Raw genomic sequence first — 21,660 nt, forward strand, 5'->3', positions numbered from 1 at the left:
ACCTCTAGTCTAACCTCCTGCTCAAAATAAGGTCAGCTATGAGATCAGAACAGATTTTGATACTTTGCAATGGTCAGTCAAGTTCCACTGCACAGTATTTTCATTATATATTTTACAGATGACATAATAAAATACAGGAAGTGAACAAATACATTCATATTAAAAGAACACCAAGCTTTCGAAGAAATAAGCTATATTTTTCAGAACTGCATTCCTGAAGTGCACATGCGAATATTGTACTTGAGCAAATTTCCCTTGCATGTGCAGTTTTTACAAGCTTATTCTGGATATGGTGCATTTTACACTTGTCTAAAGAATCACTATGGCAAGTAAAAATAAAAGAACTGGTCATTTTCCAGTCCTCCTCTTCAATCCTGTCTCTGTCACTTCCTATAAATTCCATGCTGATATTTAAATATTTCAGTGCTCCATTTAGTATATCATTAAGTGAGCTGCTTGTACATAAGGAGCCACTGGCTTTATTTGTTATCCTTTTTCCAAAGATAGACTAAGCAAATGTTGACTGCATTGCTTTCCTAGATCATATTTGTTCTGTGAGCATTTGTGTCCAAGAACACTGTCAGTCTAACCTCTTCTCACCACATTAAGTTCTTTTCTCTGTAAAGACGCCCTTTGTGTGTTTTCCTTTCTTGAAAATACTGAAGAGTTATTCAAGCATATTCCATGCTTTAAGTAGTTGGAGCAGCACAGCCAAAAGCAAGAAGCCAAATTCAAAACACAAACTGTGGAGAAAAAGCAGCTTCCTATGAAAGCTTCTAGGCAAATTAAATTACATAAAACCAGAACATTGCATACATAAAGCACAGTTAAGGCTGTGTAGCACTCTACACTGCAGTAAATACCAATAACATTGACTATATGTTTCTGGGTAGAATTCACAACACAAGTTTTCATCTAGTTAGCTAAGGTGTGTAGATGATTAACCTATTTAACATATCACTTTCAACAGATTGGGTTAATTTCAATACTCTTGACAGATACAGTATGCAGCTGGTGGAGACTCAATCTTTTCAAGTAATACAGTACATTCTGTGTAATGGCATAGTTGATAAGAAAAATTAGTCTATGGATGAATCACCAGTGTTGAATATGTCTATGCACATTAAACAAGTCTGTGCAAGCTTCTGAATGGGATAATAAATGAATGTCTGGGGAGAACATAAAAAATAAAGGTTGTATGAAGGGGCACGTATACAAGGGGTGACAGAAAACTGGGAGAGACAAGGGCTTTAAAAAAAAAGTACAGGAAAATACAAGTTATAGGGCTCAAAGTATCTGGGAAAGGGGCCCCAGAGGAGCCTACAAAAACTACAGTACATTTCCCTATTGAACACAGAATGGATGCCACTGCTCCTGTCCAGGGAAACAAAGCGATATCTAGTTGCTACGTGCATCTTCATCTCATTTTAGTGGTAGGTCCATGAAGCAGATGAGACAAGAAAGACAGATCCCAGAAAAGAGGGCTTCCCTCCCTATAAATCACCAGTTAACCCCCAAGATATTCCCCCATCTGCTTCATGCACTTAGCAAGGTCAGACTTCTTGAAGGAAGAAAGGAAAGGAATGTGGTATGCAGCTATGTATATTAACGCACAAACACAAGGGCTGAACTGATAACTATAAGATGCAAAAGCAAATTTACTTCTAAACTCTCTTAAAAAGAGATTTTTCTTAAAGTCTATGATTGAGAGAATGTGCCATAAAAAAAAAAAATCAAAAAATCCCAAGTAGTTATTTTACAACGATAACAGAATAATATGCATTAGTAATCCAGAACACCTTATTTGGTAATGTGGGAGCATAATTTTTCTAGATGTACATTTTTGCTAAATGAAAGATTTGGAGTTGTATATGCATAATACTATTCTAGAAATGTAGAAAAATATGCCTTCACTGGCAAAGTTTTAAGTGTCAGTATTGATTTTTTTTTTTTTACATTCCACTTAGTTCAATGTGAGCACGCATCATCATATAAAAAGAATGAGGTTTTATTGCCTACTGTGCTTCTTGGTTATTTTATTCACTTTGGTGTTTACAACTATGAGAAAGAAAAGACAAACTGAGCCTTGTATGTATTGCATTTGCCTTAATTGAACTAACTTTAATTCATTTCCACAAATTTCACATCCAGACCTAATCTCTTCCTTCACATTTCCTTCCCACAATTAATTATCTTCATGCTTTTAACAGCAATAAAACTGTCAAACTCTTATCATCTGCCTAACACCTGAACAGAAACTCTTAATGTTTTCTACAAATCCTGTCTCATCCTTAGCCATTCTTACAGCCTATTCCCTCCCCACAGCCACTTCACAAATATTTTTCTGCAATCTCATTTTTCACACTTTTGCCCTGTTTGACACAGTCATTCCAACTCAGTATTATATTTCATCTGCTAAAGTCAAAAGGCAAAAGGGCTTACTATGATTCCATCTAATTTCCTCTCTGAATGTTACAGTGCATGCAGCATTTACCATGAAATAGGAAAAGGAATTTAATCCTCACACACTAGAATAAAAAGCTCAAGCTGCAAAACTGTAATGTGATCCAGAGGCCTGACAAAAGTTTTCTAAGGTTGGCAGGACTTCGGGATGAACTCAGAGTTGCCCTAGAAGGTTAGTTTTCCAGGTTTCAGTTTATTAAACTATCAAAACAGTAATTCAGACATGGATCCAAATTGAACTGTGCAAGTTTAAAACTAAATGTTAGGGTTCATCTCAATTCAAATTACTGTATTTTAGTACTGTTAAATAAGAGAAGGCTAAAGTTAGCAGTATCATCAGAAATATGAATAAGCCAGAGCAGCAGCGGAAACTGGGTACATTCAACGGGTAAATTCATACTGTGACATTTTGGAATGAAAACCACTTTGCACTTTCTATGCCCTTGGTGTCTGCAAGCTGTTATTACAATCAGAGCAATAAGTGCTAGACATGACAAGTTGCTGCTTTGCATGGTTACTCTATACTTCCTATATTAACCTGGTAGGACTGGACGCAAACCAAAAGGGCCTTTCGTCGGGGAGATGCCACGTACGATGCAGTCGAACAGAAAGCTGATCTGCTCTCCTTCAGCACAAGAAAGGAAAAAAACACCAGCCCCTGCAAGAAAGCACAGCATAAAAATGTTTTTTACCTCAGTACATGAGAAATGTATTTAGCTGAAGTTATAATATGCCAATCCAAAGATTGGCATATCCACAGAAATCAACAAGTTCTACAGAAAAAAGAAAGAAGAAAAATTTCAGGTCAGCACACATTACATCATCAAAATACACATAAATTCAATAGCTACCTAATCATTTAGGCTAATCTTCTGACACTTGGGCAATTAGAACAATGACAAAATACAAGCCATGTGCCTAACAACTGCCTGGGTCTTTTAATTCTTAGTTACACCTGAAACTTTGTAGATCAAACCTTAGCTATGCAAACGTTAGGGATTCTGAAAGTGTATCCATCAATATGAACCACGTTAATTCTACTTCTACCCAATTGTAATGAAGAGCAGCCTTTTATGTCACAGTGGATCAGGTTTGGGTTATATTGCTGAATTATATTATAAATGAGTAGCTATTTCACCCATTTTCCTGCTTACCAAGACAGCTCATATATACCTACTATTAACAGAACATAAAATGACTCCACGTCATCGGATCTTCACCCTTTGCTCTATTCTGATATTTTGCTTTCCATTCATCAAGTATAGCCCTAACCAAATTAGAATGAGAATCACTAAACAAACAAAAAAGTTCTGAGCTGCATGGCTACATGGACAACACACAAGACAAAAATGCTCCACAGAACATTTTATTTGAAAAGTTATCGGTCCAAATGTGACTCACACCAGGAAAAAAGTATAGTTGGTTTTTGATGACCTTAAGTTGTTGGGCAAAAGGCACCCCCATCGCACCCCAATAACAAGCGACTTCAGGAAATAATAATCAGATATAAATAGAAATTTAACTTGTATACACACCTTTAAGAAGTGCTGCCAGTTCACCAGAGGCACGTACACTAGAAAACCAGAATATCCAGTCTTAGTCCTGCGGTAAAATTTTGCATGTTGCTCTCCTAAGGACTTGGGCCCCTAATTTGGGCATCAGTTTGACCTGTACTTGTCTCTCTTGTCTCTTCTGAGTTAGATGTGTATTTCTGACATTTTTACCTAAAGCAGCAGAGCTGAACTTGACCAAAATGCCTGCACCTCCCATCACACTCCAGACACACGTCCAGTTACATGAAACAGGATACTATTTCACTTAAGCAATGATATGTTTTTGATTGCCTGACAAGGGACTACGGGATTCAGAGAAAGGGGACAGCAAAGAACAGACCACAAAGCAAATAAACTATTTCAGTAAATTAGATCCAGCTTGCAAGCAGTAAATTAACCACCCAGGAGATAAGATGTTCTGATCCACAGCCTTATGTCATTCTCAGTTTATGTCACATCTAAGTCTCTGCCTGTGCTCTGCTTATACCCATTCAAGACAATGTTGCTAGCAGCATCCTCATAACTTGATTTCTTGCTCCACCACATTTCTTCTGCTTCAAATCTTACTGGTCAACACTGCTCTGGTCAAAGAAAGAAAAACTCTGTTCCTGGTACAGTTTATTTCATTTCGGGCATTAGAATTGACTTGCTGGTACAAGTTATACCTATACTTAAAGGTTAGCTTGCCAATCATTTCTAGAGTACAAGGTCTCAAACACGTTACTCAAGACTCAGGATACTCAAATATTAACACTATGTTCAAACAACTCAGAAGACTGACACACACACAAGCACAGGAAGAGTAACCCAGAGTTAAGCCTGTTTTCCTCTGCATTTCTCTGATGTTGTTTTCCTATTTTTATTGCTTCTTTAAAGCAAGTTTGTCCCATATTTTCTCACTGCACATGTGTGTGCACTGCCTTTACTGTTAAAGGCCACCTAGGAGATTACAACATTAATTATGCAGCCTGACAGGTACTAGTATGTTATCAGAGGTTAGGGTTGTGACTCATTCACAGTCTTGCCCTCTAACCTCCCATTTCCCCTCCCCGAAAGATGACTAAGAGTCATAGAACTCTGCAGCGGAAGAAGCTGGGTTCAAAATGTGTATTCAAGAATTATTCAAAATTTAGCTACTGCTTTGAGCCACTTTCTCCTTTCCCCACTGAACTAAGGAAGCCTAGGAAATCAGTTCGCCTAAACTTAAGACTCTTCCCCCATGAATCACACTGATGCCAGAAGCCATAGGACACGCATTTCCTGAGGGAGCAGGAAATGGGATTTGCTGGGCTCTAGACACACAACATGCCCATCCCATGCACCAAAAGCAAGCAGGATATGGAGACATCGTAACAGAGAACATTTATTTTTCAAGCACAGCTATGGACTACGTGGCTTGATAACTTGCCAAAATCCTACACATCCATGTGGTCATTCAGGAAAAGAAGATTGCTGAAGTATACTCGGGAAAACTTCTTTATTAGTATTATTAAGAAAATTCCTACTTAAATTCAAGAGCCTCTACAACCCTATGCCTTTAACAGAACCAAAAACAGTATATGTGTGCAAAAATTCATTTCCATGTCAGTTGGCAGATTAACAGAAGCGATGATTTCTCCAAAGAACTATCATATATTTGGAAATCCCAAAAACAAGCACGGCAGTCCTTATATAACTTGTGCAAATAATGTATATGCATTTGCACATGGGTACTAATCTAATATATACATATGCATAAAATATTTCTTTGTAGAGTCTGTTATTCACATAATCACCATAATATCTAATCAACTCTCACAGGAAATGGTTTCTTTCTTATTTTGCTAGATAGAACTGGATTGAAAAGAAAGAAGTTGGGGGGTCCTTGCGAAGCACATCAGGAGAGGTGAATGAATAGCTGGTGTTTAACTGAGGTATACTTTAAACATATACATAAAAAACAGCAATTACTTTATTTTTTCACTCTGTGTTAAAGAAACAGTTGAGAAATTCTCTACTAGAAATTATACATCTCAGTCATGTGTTGGAACAGATTTGGTGCACAAGCATTTGGAAGCCGAGGAATATGCGGTATGCATCACTGTAATACCATGCAGCTGTTTACTAGACTGAAGAGCTTGCTCATTCTCTCTCCATGGGGTAAGAGACTTACCGAAAAGAAACCAGTTGCACAAGGCTGAAACACTAAGCCAGTCCTCAGTGGCATTTAGCAGTACAGCACTGTACAGTCCCCCAAATGTTTAAAGAGAAGTTGCCAATTTCACAAAACTTCCAAGTATTATTAAACCTTGCTTAATGTTTGACTTTAATTCATCACATTAAAAAAAGCAAACCTCTGAGTAATCGCATCAGGAAAATGCGCAGCACCAGAAAATTACTTACATCGCCGCACTATCTGTGAAACCAGCTAGGAAGAGCCAATCATTCACCATGAGTTATTACACCTAGCACTTGCCAGACAATGCTGGAGCCTGAAGTCTCTTAGCTACAGGACAGGTACCAATCACAGCAGTTCAGTTCATGGCAATTACCATGCTGTTCCACCACTATGTCTCTACGGACCACCTTTAGAAGGCATCTCGGACTACTTGGCTCAGTCAGCCCTTGTCCTCTCTGCTGAAAATGCTAGTCAGGCTTCCCATTATTGCCAACTATGACATGAGCACAGCTATTAAAAACAAAATAGTAAAGTAAAAATACAGTTTACAGTCTGCAGTAGGCTTATATATGAGACAACAACAGAACAATATCTGTATATTAACACAGAAATTTTCATCTACTCAAGCCAGTATCTATCAAGAAATTCCAGATGTTGCTCCAGGTCAATCATCTCTACTACTTTAACTTTTGAGAAAATTCCAATTTGTTATATGGCTCTTCTCCTTTGGCCTTTCCAGTATGTCCATAGCCACTTCCACTATTTCAGAATGATTTTTAAGAGCCCATTGCAGAAGTCTTTAGCATGAAGGAAGGAAAGCCATTTTACCAAAATATCAGAGATCACAGAAGTACACCTGTTCATCCTGCAGCCAAGTGCAGCAGTATCACTTATTCTTTGAAACAGGGCAGCCAGGAGCCCTACAAGTTCCTCTCCTCTAGGAGTTAGGAGACACTAGTGAAAAATATAAGGCAACTTCAAACTAGGCTCTGGAACTAGGCAAACAAAAGGCTTTTTTTTTTTCCCCTCCTCTAATCTGTTCCTCTAAGCAAGCCTCTCAATTGCCCCCCACTTTTTTTGGCAAATGGCACACATTATTGAGCTTCCGCTACAGAGAGGCCAGGGACATGGGAGGGGGAGAGAAGAATTTTGCCCCAGAGATGAACTTATCTGCAGCTGCCATAAACAGAAGAAAGAATTTTCTGATCTCTCGCAGTACAATGCGGTAATTGTGATATCAACAGCAAGAGAAATTCAAAATTTAAATGCTTTTTCCCCTGCTTAAGAATAATCTGGTGTTATCTTTCTTGAAAACATACCTAGATTCAATGTTTGAAATCTCAGCACTATCTCAGATGGCTTCCCTCTATCTGGATAGAGCACCAAAGGCTTTGGGGCTTGGGGGGGGGGGGGGGGGGGGGCAGAATCCACCAAGCAACTAATTCAAAACCTTAAGTACTTCACATTTATGAAAAATTCTGTGAGGAAGCAAGGAACAGAATGGTAAGAAGGATTTAGATTTTTTTTTTTTTTTTTTAGACCTCAGTTCTAACACAACAGTATCTAAAACTGAACTCTGCTCCTGTTTGGAGTTTCAGGGGGGTTTTTTATGGAGGGGAATGGCAAAGAAAAGCAATTACAAAGTCATCAGTTCTTCTCAGTAAGGAATTTATTATGGTGATATTTATCAATACATCTTTAAACTCACTATTCCTCTACATTCAGAGCTTTGCAGGAAGAGTGGGAGCAAAGGGATGGTTTAACCTATAGGAAAGCAACATTAATAGACGCAGCATAGTATTATATAACATTTGTATGACAGGGTACTGGAAAATGTTTTTGTTTAAGAATTAAAACAATTGCTGTAACAATAAATCATTTTTCCCCTCAATACTGTATGTTCTACTCCTGAAAAACTAGAGAAGAATGAGGTGAAAGAGTCAGATACCTGAAGAAAGATGTTCTCTCCCTTTACCAACACTTTTTTTAGTCAAATACTAAGACTCAGCACATATTCAAATGTTGTTCTGCTTACAGATGTGTAAGTGCTCAGTTAAGGGCATCAGCTCCTGTAACTCCTAAGCTCCTGTAGCTCCTATAACTTCAACTCCACATGCAAAGAGCTTCCAGCCATGGCAGGCTATTTTGCACCAAAATGAATGTGCTGTTCTTCCCTTTTAAGGCACACATGCAGAGGGCAAGATGCAAAGATGCAAAAACACCCTTCCATGGCAGGTTCTCAGCTATCCCAGGTATCAAGACAGACATTTCTGAAGAAAGAAGAAAGCACTAAGACAGTGGACAGAACTATAGTGGAACCCTTTCCAAAGTACTTTTCCATAGCTCTGGTTGCCTGTAACCAAAGATGAATTCATGCTAAAAAACAGGTACATAGGAGAGCTACCGAGAGGCTCCCATATCTTTTAGGGAAAAATCAAGACAATTGAGCTTATTTAACCTAACAAGAGAGACAGATTGGAAGCATAAATGCTCTATAAATACTTTATGAGGTAAACATCAGGGAGAGAGTGAACGTTATGCTAAAGGACAACGCTGGCACAGTAACAATCTAGGATAAAAGCACAGATTTAGGTCAAAATATTTAAAAAGAACGTAGATATAAAAGGATCTCCAAAACTCAAGACCACATTCTATGCCTAAGACGCACTTTGTTTCCTCTTAAAGGATTAAAGAATCATGGTAACACCAATACTCAAAATTGCATTGGACCTTCAAAAACAATTTACAGTCACTCAGAAATCAGATTCTTTACTTGTGCATGCCTCACCACAGCTTCAAAGATCATTTTAATTAATGGTATATCAAGAAATGCAGCAAATCTTCCTGGAACAAGACAAGTTCTCTTTGGAAGACAAAGCATCACATTTGCTCCCTTTTACATCAGTTTCATTTCGATTATGATATTCCTGGGGAATACTCCCAATTTACATTAGTGTGAGAATTAGGCAAAAACCAAAATCCAGAAGTTAGAGTAAGGTTCTTAAGACAGTAAACACAGTAACTCAGGACCAAGTACGTTAGCTAGATCTTACAGAAATGTACCTTTGTTCTCTACCTTTATGTCCAAGTATCTTGTTGATGAATACTCAGAAGTCAGGTCACCTCAAATCAGTGACTGTGTAGGTGCTATACTCAGATTTCTGGACACAGGCAATCCTCAGACAGCAAATACAAAATGGAAAAACAAAAGGTTTGGGTAAGCCGTACAACTAAGGAACATATATTGCCTGGCTCAAAGCAAGGCTCTAGAGGGCCTCCTATGAAACTGCTGCAGAGACACCTTCAAGCAAACGAGAATCCAGCAAGGAGGAGACTGGCTCAGAATTTGCTGAAACTTACCTCCTGCAGACCCTCTCCTTTGCTAATTCGCAGGGCTCAAAGCTACACAGGTTATAAAAGGAGTATCAGTGGTCTCTACATCCTTGAGACATGTTACCACAGAAAAAATTCTTGCATTCAATACCAGAGACACTTCTTTACTAATCCATCATTCCCAACGACGCTGGGCCTCACCCTGTGTATCTCCGTGCAGCCATGTTACACATTGAGGTGGTTTGACTAGAGCAGTAAACACCACAGTAGAAAATTACTGGCTAGCTGTAACACAAACATCACAAACGAGTGCAAAGTACTCAGCTCTAGTGCAGAATTCTGCATTTTCCAAATGCCTTGATTGAGGCAGCCACTAAAGAAATATCCTTCTACACAGAATGGGTGATAAATGAGTCAGTGCATTTTATTTTGCTCTGCAATTATCCCTTACTTTTATCCTTTTGAGAATGAAAGCTGAAATTGGAATCATATCCATTCATTCCCTTATCATAAAAATCATATATACTAAGCAGTCCTAAATCTCTCCTCTGTATACCCAATCACAGTGTCCCTCTCAGAAAGAGTAACACAGATAAGAAATGGACTCTTCAGACAGCATGTTGCAAATGCTTTGTTAGTCAGCGCTGAACAGTCCCTCTGGAAGAGGCACGAAAGAAAGAGAGACCCAACTGTTTCTTTTTCAGTGGAATGAAGTCCTAACAGCCATCATTATTTTCTGCTAGTCATTTTCATTTTTGGGTATCATTCAGAATAATATGTTGTCTCCTTCCACATTCTAATGAAAGTCTGCATAAAACAAATGCTTGTGATCAAGACACTCCATCTGCAATCAGCTATGTACTCCAAATTCAAGTCATTATTTAAAGCCTTTATTGGTAAGAAGATAAGCTCTTCCCTGGAGGCACCTGCTTGAAGAGTAATAGAAAAAACTAATGCCAACATATCACAGGGCTGTTGTACCTTTTACCTAATTTAAAAAAAATAATAATAAAAATAAAAAAAAGATCACAGACATTCTGCTTACCTAGACAGCCTCAGGACAACTAATCATTCAAATAGTTAAGTTTTATATTCTCTCATTTGATGAATTACATGTTTACACAGATTAAAACAGTTATCAATCTACCTAACCACTGCTAAATTTACTTAAAGACTGCTAGCATTTCTATTTCAGTTCCCTATACTTTTTTAAATATAAGTTCTACATATTTAGATAATTTAAGATCTCCTTAGCTCAAAAATTGATACTGTACATAAACTGCCCAGAAACAGCAGTAGCTTTGGGGAATGAAACAAACAAAAAGCAATTCAGCTCTAGAATGCTTACAGGAAGAAAGAAAAGGGGGAAAAAAAAAAGAAAGGAAAAACACCCCACACTTTCAGAGGTGGTTATTCAGAATGTAAATTTTCTGGGATATGTTTTGGACCCAAATTACATCTGCACAGAAGTGCACACACTTAAGACAAACAGAAGTCTAGTTTGTATTTAAAGGGGTGTTTGCACACAGAGACAGAATAAAGCAGTTGTTCATTTCTGCATGGCAAATAACCTGCTCAAACCAAACCTGCAGGTGTTGATGGACCTACACAAATTTAACCTGGGCCAACTGCACCATCCACCAGAGAGGGGAAAAAAAGGCGATGCTGCTGACTTCCCCTTAAACTCTATAACTGTTTAGTTAACTCAAGGTCTAGACACACTGCCAGGAAACAAAACATCTGGGTTCCAGTTCCTGCACTGCTTAATATTTAAGTGAAGCAGAATAACCTTAAAAAGAAAACAGATTTGTCTCTTCCCAGGCTACACCTATAATCCATTCCTTCAGAGGCTGGAGACCACACTTCAACCACAATCTCCAAATCTGCCACAGAAAGATCTGGACCAGAATCTTTCACATAACAAACAAGTGTCCTAAATTGGGAGTTTTAGGACAAAACAGAACACAGTTGATACTTGCCATCTTTTAATTCAGCTCTGTCCTTTTTCAACAGACAAAACAAATAAAAAGCCCTCACTACAGGAAATGAGTCAAAATCATTTATTTCCCCTTCCTTCCCAAATTTTGCCAGAAGTCCTGAGGAAATTTCAAATCAACTGAGGAACCTTTTACTTTTTAGTTCAGCAACTGAAGAAATCAATTATTTTCACATTTCAATACACAAGTCAAACAGCTTCGCATCTGAATTGGTGATGTGCATATCCATTTGCAATCACAGATCACCAATATGGAGTGGGTCCAAACTCTGCTTCTGAGGCTGAAACCTTAGTGGGCATTATTCTGAAAAATGAGGCAAGTATCAAACCAATCACTCCATCAACTATTCTACTCTACAAACCAGAACAGTAGGATCATTGTTATTATGCATCTTCATGATTCCAGATACTTCAAAAAGACTTTTCCAGATCAAAATTAAAGTTGCTCATGTATTCATTATGACCAGCTGCATTAACCTTCTCCCTTCTTTTTCAGCTTTGCATAGATGCTTTGCATCTTTCTCAAGTGAGGATGTGAAAAGTCTCAAAAGAAGATATTAGAACCAGAGGTTCCTCCCCATCTGAAGGGATATCTTACCTACTAGGCTACAAGAGCATGCTTCAGCTTGCTTGCTTTCCTTTTGATTCAATGAATCTTATGTTTCCATGGTGTGGCAAAGACACTAATGGGGAAGGGAAGAAGCAGCAGACTCCTTAAAGTTGGGAACTCAAGTCCTCTACTGGATTTAAACATCAGTGTTTACACAAGAGCCTTAATTCTGCCTGTAACCTCAAAGCCTCCATACAGCTCTCCCTCTGTAAACAACAGAATTAACCATAATTTCACCACTGGGTCATTAAAACATTTTGCCTTATCTCTTGCATGACACAGGCCATAAAATTTCATTATCTTTTTCTTGTTCTGTGTTCAGTAGCAACAGTTGACTAAACATCTTCTGGAGAGCCACACAGCAATGTTCAGCCAGGACTCCACACAAGCACATTTTTACCACACCAGGGTTCAAGCCTGCAGAAGTCTAATCAGTGGAACATACTCTCTGATATCACAAGGCAGCTTGTATGACTGAAAGTTACACAGTTGTTCCTCAAAATTCAACACTGACAAAACTAGCATTTACATTTCTACAAAAGGTTTAAAATAATTTTTAGAAGCTAGTTTCCAATTGTACTTACAGAAGCCACACCTGGTACCCCCTTCAAAGATGAATCCATTTGGGACAGCTCCATATCGACGTAGATCTGAGAGTTTCCACTGCCCCATGACACTAGGAGGGAGGTCTTTTACAAGGACGAAAATGTCGTTGCAGAAATGCAGGGTAGCAGGCCCGCTCTCTAGTTTAGTGCCAGGTGCTACAAAAACTTGAAACCTATGAACTATTAGATAAGGAAGGAAAAAAAAGTTACTAGAGAAAACAGAAGTAAGGTACCGTGACTTCTGTAACATAAGTCATTTTGTTCAACTGCAGTGTGAAGACTGGTCCACATCCACAACACTAGGCTCCACCATCAAGACTTTAGGTGAAGGCAACTCTATGTGAGTAGCAATAAGCTCATTATTCTCTGTTAGGCCAATTTAGTATTGGAAAAAAATGCATCTTGCCTTAATGCCAGAGCTGATCAGACACTAATTTATCCAAAGTCTTCGAGGCTATGCCCTATCTCAAATTATCCAGCCCACACTTCAGTCATATCCTTCTCCCACCCTTGCATCGCTACAAGGGAGTCTATCTCTTCCTCCCAACAGCCTATGCATCTTTCTTCCTACATGCATGCATATTTAACAGTGTCCAAGGAGCCCAAAAGGCAAGGCTGAAAGAAACAGGCAAGTTCTAACCACTGCTCTGTCACCATCTCATTTGCAACCTTTAATAAATTGCTTCGCTCCTTTCCACACACTGCCTTCCCTAGCAGTAAAATGGGGAAAATCATGTTTTCCTACCTTTGTGAATCTTTTAGGAGTTGCTGATTGTAAATGCCCAGACATTTAAAATGACTAGGAAATTAAATGATTTATAGGTAACTAACATCTAAGAAAGTTTATTAACTCTTCATATTTCATGATCCAAACTTCAGAATAGTGAGAGAAAGAAAAACACCTCTCTCATTTGAGTTTACAAAATTCAACTTCAAATGCTAACTCTGACAACCCCCATATTGCAAGGGTCCTTACCTAAAACATGGGCTGTTCTAGGCTGGTCTCCCATCTCCTCCTCCAGAGCTGTTGCATTCCGAATAATAAACTCAAGGGAACACTTCAAAGGCTCAAATCTTCAAGTGTTTCAAGGGAACAATTTAGGTAAGCAAGCCCCTAAATTTCAAACAACTGTCTTGACCTCCATTGCTCCTCTAAGGTTTTGCCTTATGGTTAGACAAAAAGTCTGTCTTGACTCAGAAAAGTGCCAGGACTGCTACATTTCCAGTCAAAGGTTTTCAGTAGAGCGTTTAACCAAGAAGTGCATAGATTTAGCTTTTTGATTATCCATTAAAGATCATACAGCTTCCTATCTATGAAATCTACAGGGTAACCTTCAAGTAGTCTCATTTCTTGCAACCACTCTTGCCTTCCTCTTGTTCCTTCAAGCATCATGAATTTCAAGCAGGTCTGAATCTTGCTTCTCATCAAAATACTATCTTAGTGCTAGTTGGTAACTAAGAATAAAGTCAACTCCTTATCTATGACATGCATTTGGTAAGTTCCCTGAGGCTCCAGCAGAATTAGCCACAAAGTCATTCAAAAGAAATGTATAAGGAGCCCGAGATAGATCTAACCACAGCTCTACTTACAGCTTTGCCGCTAGTACTGCTAGGGAGCAAATCAAGAGTCACATGATGTCTCCTTTTGGGCACACAACTATGCAACACAAACTGTTTACCCATAAACTATGAAAAAGATGTGAAAACCACCCGAATAAATAATGTTCAATAAGGAAGCTTCAATACTATTCAGACCCATTTGAGCAGTTAACTTCAGTGCTACTTTGCTACTAATGAAACTATAGGAACAGAAGCATTGGGATTTTTTCTGCCTCTCATAAATGAAGAATGGGGCACACTGACACAACCAGTTGCAAGCTACAATGGCTGCCAAAAACAAAGGGCTGCAGCTCCAACTGAAGCACCAACTGAAATAAAAGGCCCAAATCTGATCGACCCCAAAGTAGAGGAAAATTCAAGTCTGGATGTAAATATTTTGTGATATGCTGCTTTCATGAGAAGTCGTAACTTTTCCAAAACTCTCCACAGCCATCTACTTCTCCTGTTCAGGAAAAAAAAAAAAAAAGAAAAGGAAAAAAAAAAAAACAACAGCTGTTTAGCTGAATGCACCCATGAAGAAAAGGTACTAAGTTCCTCATTTCCTCTAGCCAACCTTTTGCTCTTCAAAGCTATTCACTGACCTGTCTCCCAGCTTCCTCAGTATCAGCTGCGGGCTCAAGCACTCTTTTTCATACCCGACTTGCACCTCACTCACTTCTGTAATCCTTGCTCAAGAACAGCATCTACTCCATTCCATGTTAGCATTCCACTGGCACATATGGCATCTCCATCTCTCCGTCCCTGCCTGGCCAGACTTCCACTGTCAAAATTCAGTTAAAAAACTTCCTCTTTCCTGTCTAGACCCTCTTTTCCCAATACCTTTTTAATTTCACTTCTCAGACTCTGAGGTCATCTCTCACAGTTTGTTTTCAGCACCCAATTACCTTAGTCTTCGGGAAAGAATTACACCCTTGTTAGCCTTTAAGAAAAAAAGACTCAACAGTCACCAGCCTCTCTCCCTATAAAAGCCTCCACTCTTTTCTGTCTACTATAGCTAAATTCCCTTCAATTTGACTTCTACACTCAGCTGAGTCTGCAGTGAAAGACAAAATCCTGACCAAGTTTTCTATGCTCTGGTCTGTCCTCATTCTCCGGAGCTTTTCTGCAATTAATGTGTTCTAAAAATTATTGCCAATTCAGCCAATTATTTGTGCCCTGACTTCTTCGATTTCTTCACCTCCAAACACACTCTCACCCTCTGTCTCTACTCCAATGCTGCATCTGGAGCTACAGCTTCATCCAATAGGCCAAACTCTATCCTTACCTCATTCAAAGCTTTCTTTAATAACTCTGCTTCCCTCTGCTCCCCATCACTATCACCCCCATCACCCTTACATCCAGATTTAGATCAAGTACTTTTTCCAATCCCAGGACTGCACCAGTACAAGATCATGAAAACCATACCTACTCTATCAACTGCATACTCTCCTTCAGCTCTTTTAGTATAAGTTTACACTGTACAGAGATCCCAAATTTAGCAAACTAATAGAAACAGAACCCAACAGAGCTACTTCTTCAAAGTGCACCACGTACTCCAGATATATGCGCCTGTATTATTCAGGCACCCACTCTAGCCCTTCCCCTTGTGCAACAGTTCATATCTGATAGCTCCAAGTGGTATATCCATGTGTCTCTATTCTGATACTGCTACTGAGATATGAACTCAGTAGCTATATCACATTTGTGTAGAATTCCAATGCCACCTTTCTATGCTCACATTGCCATGGAACAATTCCATTGTTGTATATCCTCTGCCACATGTTGTAGCAAATGGTTAAGACAGTTAATGTGCATCTCCCACACATCTATCCCTCTTTCCCTCATCATCACTAAACAAACCTAAAGGACAGTTACTCTGGATTACCAGTTTACCATTCCTTGTTCACAACTCCATATTTTAGAGCTGCTGAGCAGAAAAAAAAAAGAAAAAAAAAAAGGATGCATAAGAGTGAAGTTTGGTGGAAAAACTGTGTCTAATGACACTCCTTATTATGAGATATCCCATCCTGAGAGGAGACACTAACAGTGACGTATTTTATCAAAGAGAATACCTTCTAGGCTAGTAGGCTGTTCGTAAAACCAGGATTTAACCAGCCAAGTTCTATCTAGGACTCCACTTCTCTTAAATCAGGCTCCTTCTAAATCCTGTCATCAAAAACCCAAGGAAACTGCAGGGACAGAAGTGGAACTTGGATGACTAAAAGCTCTCAGTGCCCCAAACAAAAAAAAAGAAAAAGAAAAAAAAAACCCACTAAGTTGAAAGCTCTCACAGTTAGCCATCAGTACTGAGCAGCAATATGCTCAAAAAATATCGTAAGAGACACCTGCTTTAAGATGTAAAGGACATACTCTTCATCAACACGTGAGTGACAGTCTTTTCCTTAACTGCACTTTGTTATTTGCATTTTAGCTGTGCTTTTCTTTGCTTTCTTCCCAAAGAAAAAATGGAATATGACAAGACAAAGGTTACCTTCCCCCAAACTGTAGCGGATTCGTACATCCCACGCATACATTGTTTCCTTGTTCTCAAATCCCAGCATCACAACTTGAGAGAGACAGATGATTGCAAGCGTGTGATTCAAGCCCTCATAGGAGAGCCCAGGATCCAAGCCACAGATGTCTTCTAAGGTCACGCTGCTCCTCTCCTTATGCCCTTTCGCTCGTTCAGATTTATCCTTGTACACCAGCATGAGCAAACAGTCTAAAAGAAGCAAAACTGTCAGAGAGGATGAGGCAGAACAGAACACAACACAATTCTCAGTACTCTGATTCAAAATAGGGCTGCTTTTGACAATTGGAGGGTCAGTCTGATCAAGTCAATATAAGAACTCAGTTTCCTCCCCCAGTAAGTAATTTGCAGTCCTTATGTGCAGGGAATAAATATTGAAAGCATTTTTCAAGTGTAATCTGCAGGCTTAAAAACAAGAAGGTAAGTAAAAACTCTTCCCAATTATTCTACTTTTTAAAAATCCAGTGATTTTCAGATAGCCTTCTGCATCTGGAAGAGAACTGACTCATTAATTCTGAACAATAGGAGTTACACTATGATAGCTGTTCACATTACAAACACTAAAGCTGAGAGACTATTGTCATCTGTATTTCCATTAGAACATATTGAACCACAAATGAAATTCTTACAGTAGTTCACAGATTACTCAACCACTAAATGGTGAGCAGACTACAGTGCCAGAGAGATTGTTAGTGTCAGCTCAGGTTTCCTAGTTAAATGTTACACAGTAGCTATTGCTAAATAATCATTATGTGCCACACATTTTCTTTAATATTTGCTTGTGTCACCATTTGTTTTTAACCCCTTCCTGGAGGTGTTTACTGCCCAGTAACTATGCAGCGGAAAAAAATAATCCAAATGTCAGGGTCACATGGGAAAAATACATTTCATGATCAAACCCAAAGGGCAAGAAAAAAAACAGAGAGCACTTCCCCACCTTCCACATCTGATAACAGGAACATCTTCCTCCAAGTTACCTTCCTATCATACAGCACTCAATTCGAACTGAAATCAGTGGTAAATATTGAAGTTTTAATATCCATAGCTTAAGCTGATTTACACACTGCAAAGGAGAAAGCCCCCTGTGCTCCATTTTATGAATACTGGGGGGGAGGGAGGGTGCTCCGAGTCTTGGCAAGGCGCCTCTGCTGTGAAGAGGACTGGCAAATCTCCAAAGAGGTGAAAAACGACTGAAGGATTGAACTGCCTGTTAACTAAAGCAAAATTCCACATGCACTACTGATTGTTTTCTTGCACCTGTTAGCAGAAACAGCTGCAACTATAATATTTAAGGATTCCATAACACAGCTGCATGTCTGAAGAAAGAAAAACTAAGGTTTACAGAGCAAATTAGCAAAACACTGGGGAGGTTCAGCTAACATGGCTAATTTAAATAGGTCTAATAAAAATAGTATCTCTAAGGAATAAACTATATTATCAGTCAGGAGATTTTCAAAGAAAGCTCCCTTATCTTCCTCCCTTCAAATTTTGTTTCCTCATGTTAGAAATCCAGACCCACACTCACATGTCTAAATATTAACACTAGGACCAACAGATGCCTATTCAGGGAGGGAAGTTCAAGAAATTCAGTCAAGATATAGGTTAAAATAAGTATTTAAGATGCTAACAAGTTAACTGTAATAACCCAAGTAACAAGGAGTTGGATCTGAGTTTCAATTATTCAAAAAAATTAAAGTCTACCATCAACAACCTAGAAATTATTCCATAAGCCATTCTGAAGCAATGTAGATTCACATTTTGTAAAGGCTGGCAACAATTAGCTCTGGAAACGCATACTTTTCAGGCCAATATTTTCCCCTTTAGAAATAGATGGGCTTCTTCAAACCTATTCCCCCCCTCCAATTGTAAAACATCAGCTCTGAATAACATCTTCACTTTTCCCTTCAAAGCATGGAAATGAAGTTTTCAATTCAAAATGACATTTTATTTTTAAAATTGAAACGTTTTATGTCAAAACACGGATTCAAAATAACTACCGAGCTTAAGATGCCAACTTTTTACAGCCACCCTGAAAAAAGAAAAAATTTTTCTGAAAAACCCTGAACTGACATTTTAAACAGGAACCAAAAAGAAATAACTATGCCTTGGAACATCACTTTTTAAGCTGTTTTACTTCGTATCTGGTCAGAACGCCCAGACTGCCTGAAGCTACTAAAACCTTCATCCCCAAGGCCTGAATTTACAGCTGCTGGCAGCGCTTTCTCAGACCGCTCGCAGCCCGACGTACAAACACTATAACCGGGCACCAGCGCACGGGTTTCATCATTGCAAGAAAAACTCCTGCCAGCTGCAGCTTTAGGAGGGGGCTGCAGGGATATAGAGTGTATAACCTGCCAGGGAAGCCACCCCCGGGCTTCGCTCAGGCAAAGCGCGGTCCCCCACAGGCCAGGCGGCGCCCCGCCATTTGGGGGAGCCGGGAGAAGCCGCCCCGCCATTTTGGGGGGCCGGTTACCACAGCGGGGGTGACGCAGCCCCGCGGTGCCGGCGCGCGGAGCGGCGCCAAGGCCGGCGGCGAAGCCCCGCGGCAGGAGCCGTTAACGGCCGCCAGCCAGAGCCCCGCGAGCTGAGAGCGAGGAAACATGAAGCCCTGCAGCTTCGCTTGCGCTCTCTCCTCGCCTTTGCGTTCATTACACTTCGGGGCTCCTTCAATAGCCTCTATTTTTGGCCGCCTGGCCTGTTGCTAACTGAGCCCATAATTTCCTTCCCTCCTCCCCCCCCCTTTTTTTTTAAACGAAAAAGAGGAAAGAGCAGCGATGGTTGGAGGAAAGCCCCGCCGAGGGCCAGGGGCGCTCTCCTCCTGAGGCACCTAACCTCGAGGGGGTCGTGTAAACTCGGCGTGCGGCTCTTTAGGGCCCCAAACTGCGTTTCCCCCTCGCCGGACGGAGGAAGAGAGAGGGGGCAGCCGGGAAAGGGGCGCCCTGGCCCCCCGCTGCTCTTACCTGCCACCGGGGACGGCTTGCGCAGCACCAGCCACCTATTCTTCCACTGCAACGAGAGGCAAAAGGACAGGGTTAGCCAGGGCCGGGGCAGGCTCCCTCTCCCCTCCCGCGGCAGCCCCCCGCGACGGGGGGCGCTGCTGGGGGACCCCCGGCCCCAGCGCGCAGCAGGGCCTGCGCCCAGAGCGGGGACCTTTTTTCCATCTCTCAACTTGACGTGACCCTCCACCACCACGGAATCCGTCATCTTCAGTCATGATTCCGGACAGCTGCGCCCGGCTCGCTGCTCCCTCCCCGCGCTCTGGCCGAGGGGTCACTTTCAAAATAGCTTTATTAGGTCCCCGCACAGGCACAGGGAGCGAGGCGGGCGCACGGCCAGGGCGGCGCGGCGCGGCCCTCCCCGGCGCCCCCCGCCCCACCGGTCAGGGGCCGGGCCGGCTGCCGCGGGGGGAAGGTGGTCCCAGGAAGCTCCCCGAGTTCTGTTTTATCATGGGATTTTATTGTGGGAGTTTTTTGTTGTTGTTTTCCTCCGACTTGGGTAGCGCGAGACGCGAGCCAGGGCACCCAGAGCGCGGCGGCCCCCCGAGAGCCGCCACAACGGCTCCTTTGGGAGCGACCCCAGGCCAGCGCCCGGCGCCCGCCCCCCAACTCCCGCCGCGATCCAGCTCCGGGGTTTGCAGCTGACCGCTGAGGGAGCCCTGCGCCCCGGTTCTGCCGAGGGCCGGCGCGAAAGCCCGGACCGGATCCCCTCTCCCTCCAGCCCCGAGGCGCGGAGCGGGGCGGGCGGGCGAGACACCCCCACGCCCGCGCCTCTAAACACCCGGCTTTGCCGTAACTCCCCGCTCCTCTTCCAGAAAGTGCAATTACCGCTCCCCTCGGCTGCCAGAAGACAGTCAGCTAACTACCCCAGATAAAAATGCTCTTCTTTTTTTTCCTTCTTTGCAATGCAACTGTCACAAGATTACAGCCCACTTGCACGGCACCCGGAGCTGCTACAATTAATAGAATAAGATGTGATAATGATGTCCTCAGATTTATTTCAATGAGCAATGGCCTAATTAGAGTCCATTATTCTAAAAATACTCCTACTGCATCTTATTTGATGGTAATTACTTCTTCAGCTTTTTTTAAACAACACCACAGCACATTTTTCTTTCAATAGTATAATAGAAGGGGTTTTTTTTTTAGATGTTTGCATTTATTTCTCTCCTTTTAATTGGTCAGTTTGCATCCAATAACATATAATTTAATAAAACCATCTTTAAGAGCATTTCATAATGAATTTCGGGTATGTTTGTTGAGCCAGTTTTGCATTCTAATTCAATTTCTAGATAAATGTTAGGAAGATTCCTATCAGACAAAATTTTGCGAGTAAATTTATGTTGGATTTTCACTCTAACCAAAGCAGTAAGGACTTAGAGGGAAAACTGGGGGTGAAATTCCCTTGGGAAATGCTCAGCAGGAAAGGCCTGAGGCAGAGAGTACTGGAGCACCACATAGGAACGTGAACGATATCCTCAAGGCTTGGACCCCTTGCTTAACCTGGAAACTTGCTTCCCTCCCTACAGCCACAGAGCTTAGGGAGGCTGTTGAGTTTGGGGGTTTAACACAGGGCTATTCACCGAAGAGCAGTTCCCCAAGTCGTGACTTTAGTTTTTCCAAATCAATGCAGTAACAATGGATGGACAGGCTATTCTGAAAGCCACAAATTAAATTTAACACTTTCAAAATATGACAGTTAATATCAGCTGAAGATTTGTCATGCAGGCCTTTGAAGGCAGGAAATAGACTGTCTCATCTGTGAACATTCAACATATTTCAAAGAAGGATTTTATTGATTGTATGGCTGTTGCAGC

General features: G+C 40.9%; 1 protein-coding gene across 4 annotated transcripts in view; it reads right to left on the reverse strand.

Annotated features, from left to right (window-relative positions):
• DOK7 (docking protein 7) overlaps positions 1-20,507 on the reverse strand; it is a 70,197-nt gene extending 49,690 nt beyond the window's left edge. Inside the window, exons 1-5 of one of the 4 annotated variants that reach the window (XM_026121940.2) lie at positions 19,998-20,500; positions 19,808-19,853; positions 16,809-17,039; positions 12,698-12,898; positions 3,002-3,121 (exon numbers count right to left, since the gene is read on the reverse strand). In XM_026121940.2, the coding sequence (XP_025977725.1) occupies positions 3,002-3,121; positions 12,698-12,898; positions 16,809-17,039; positions 19,808-19,853; positions 19,998-20,051 (652 nt within the window). In that variant the 5' untranslated portion in view covers positions 20,052-20,500. Of the gene's footprint in view, positions 1-3,001; positions 3,122-12,697; positions 12,899-13,694; positions 14,730-16,808; positions 17,040-19,807 lie in introns of those variants that run through there. The other 3 variants (XM_026121942.2, XM_026121939.2, XM_064511486.1) reach the window with 3 other exon arrangements.
• Positions 20,508-21,660: the final 1,153 nt, after the last annotated feature.

Source organism: Dromaius novaehollandiae, chromosome 4 (assembly GCF_036370855.1).
Source record: "Dromaius novaehollandiae isolate bDroNov1 chromosome 4, bDroNov1.hap1, whole genome shotgun sequence".
Taxonomy (NCBI): Eukaryota; Metazoa; Chordata; class Aves; order Casuariiformes; family Dromaiidae; genus Dromaius; species Dromaius novaehollandiae.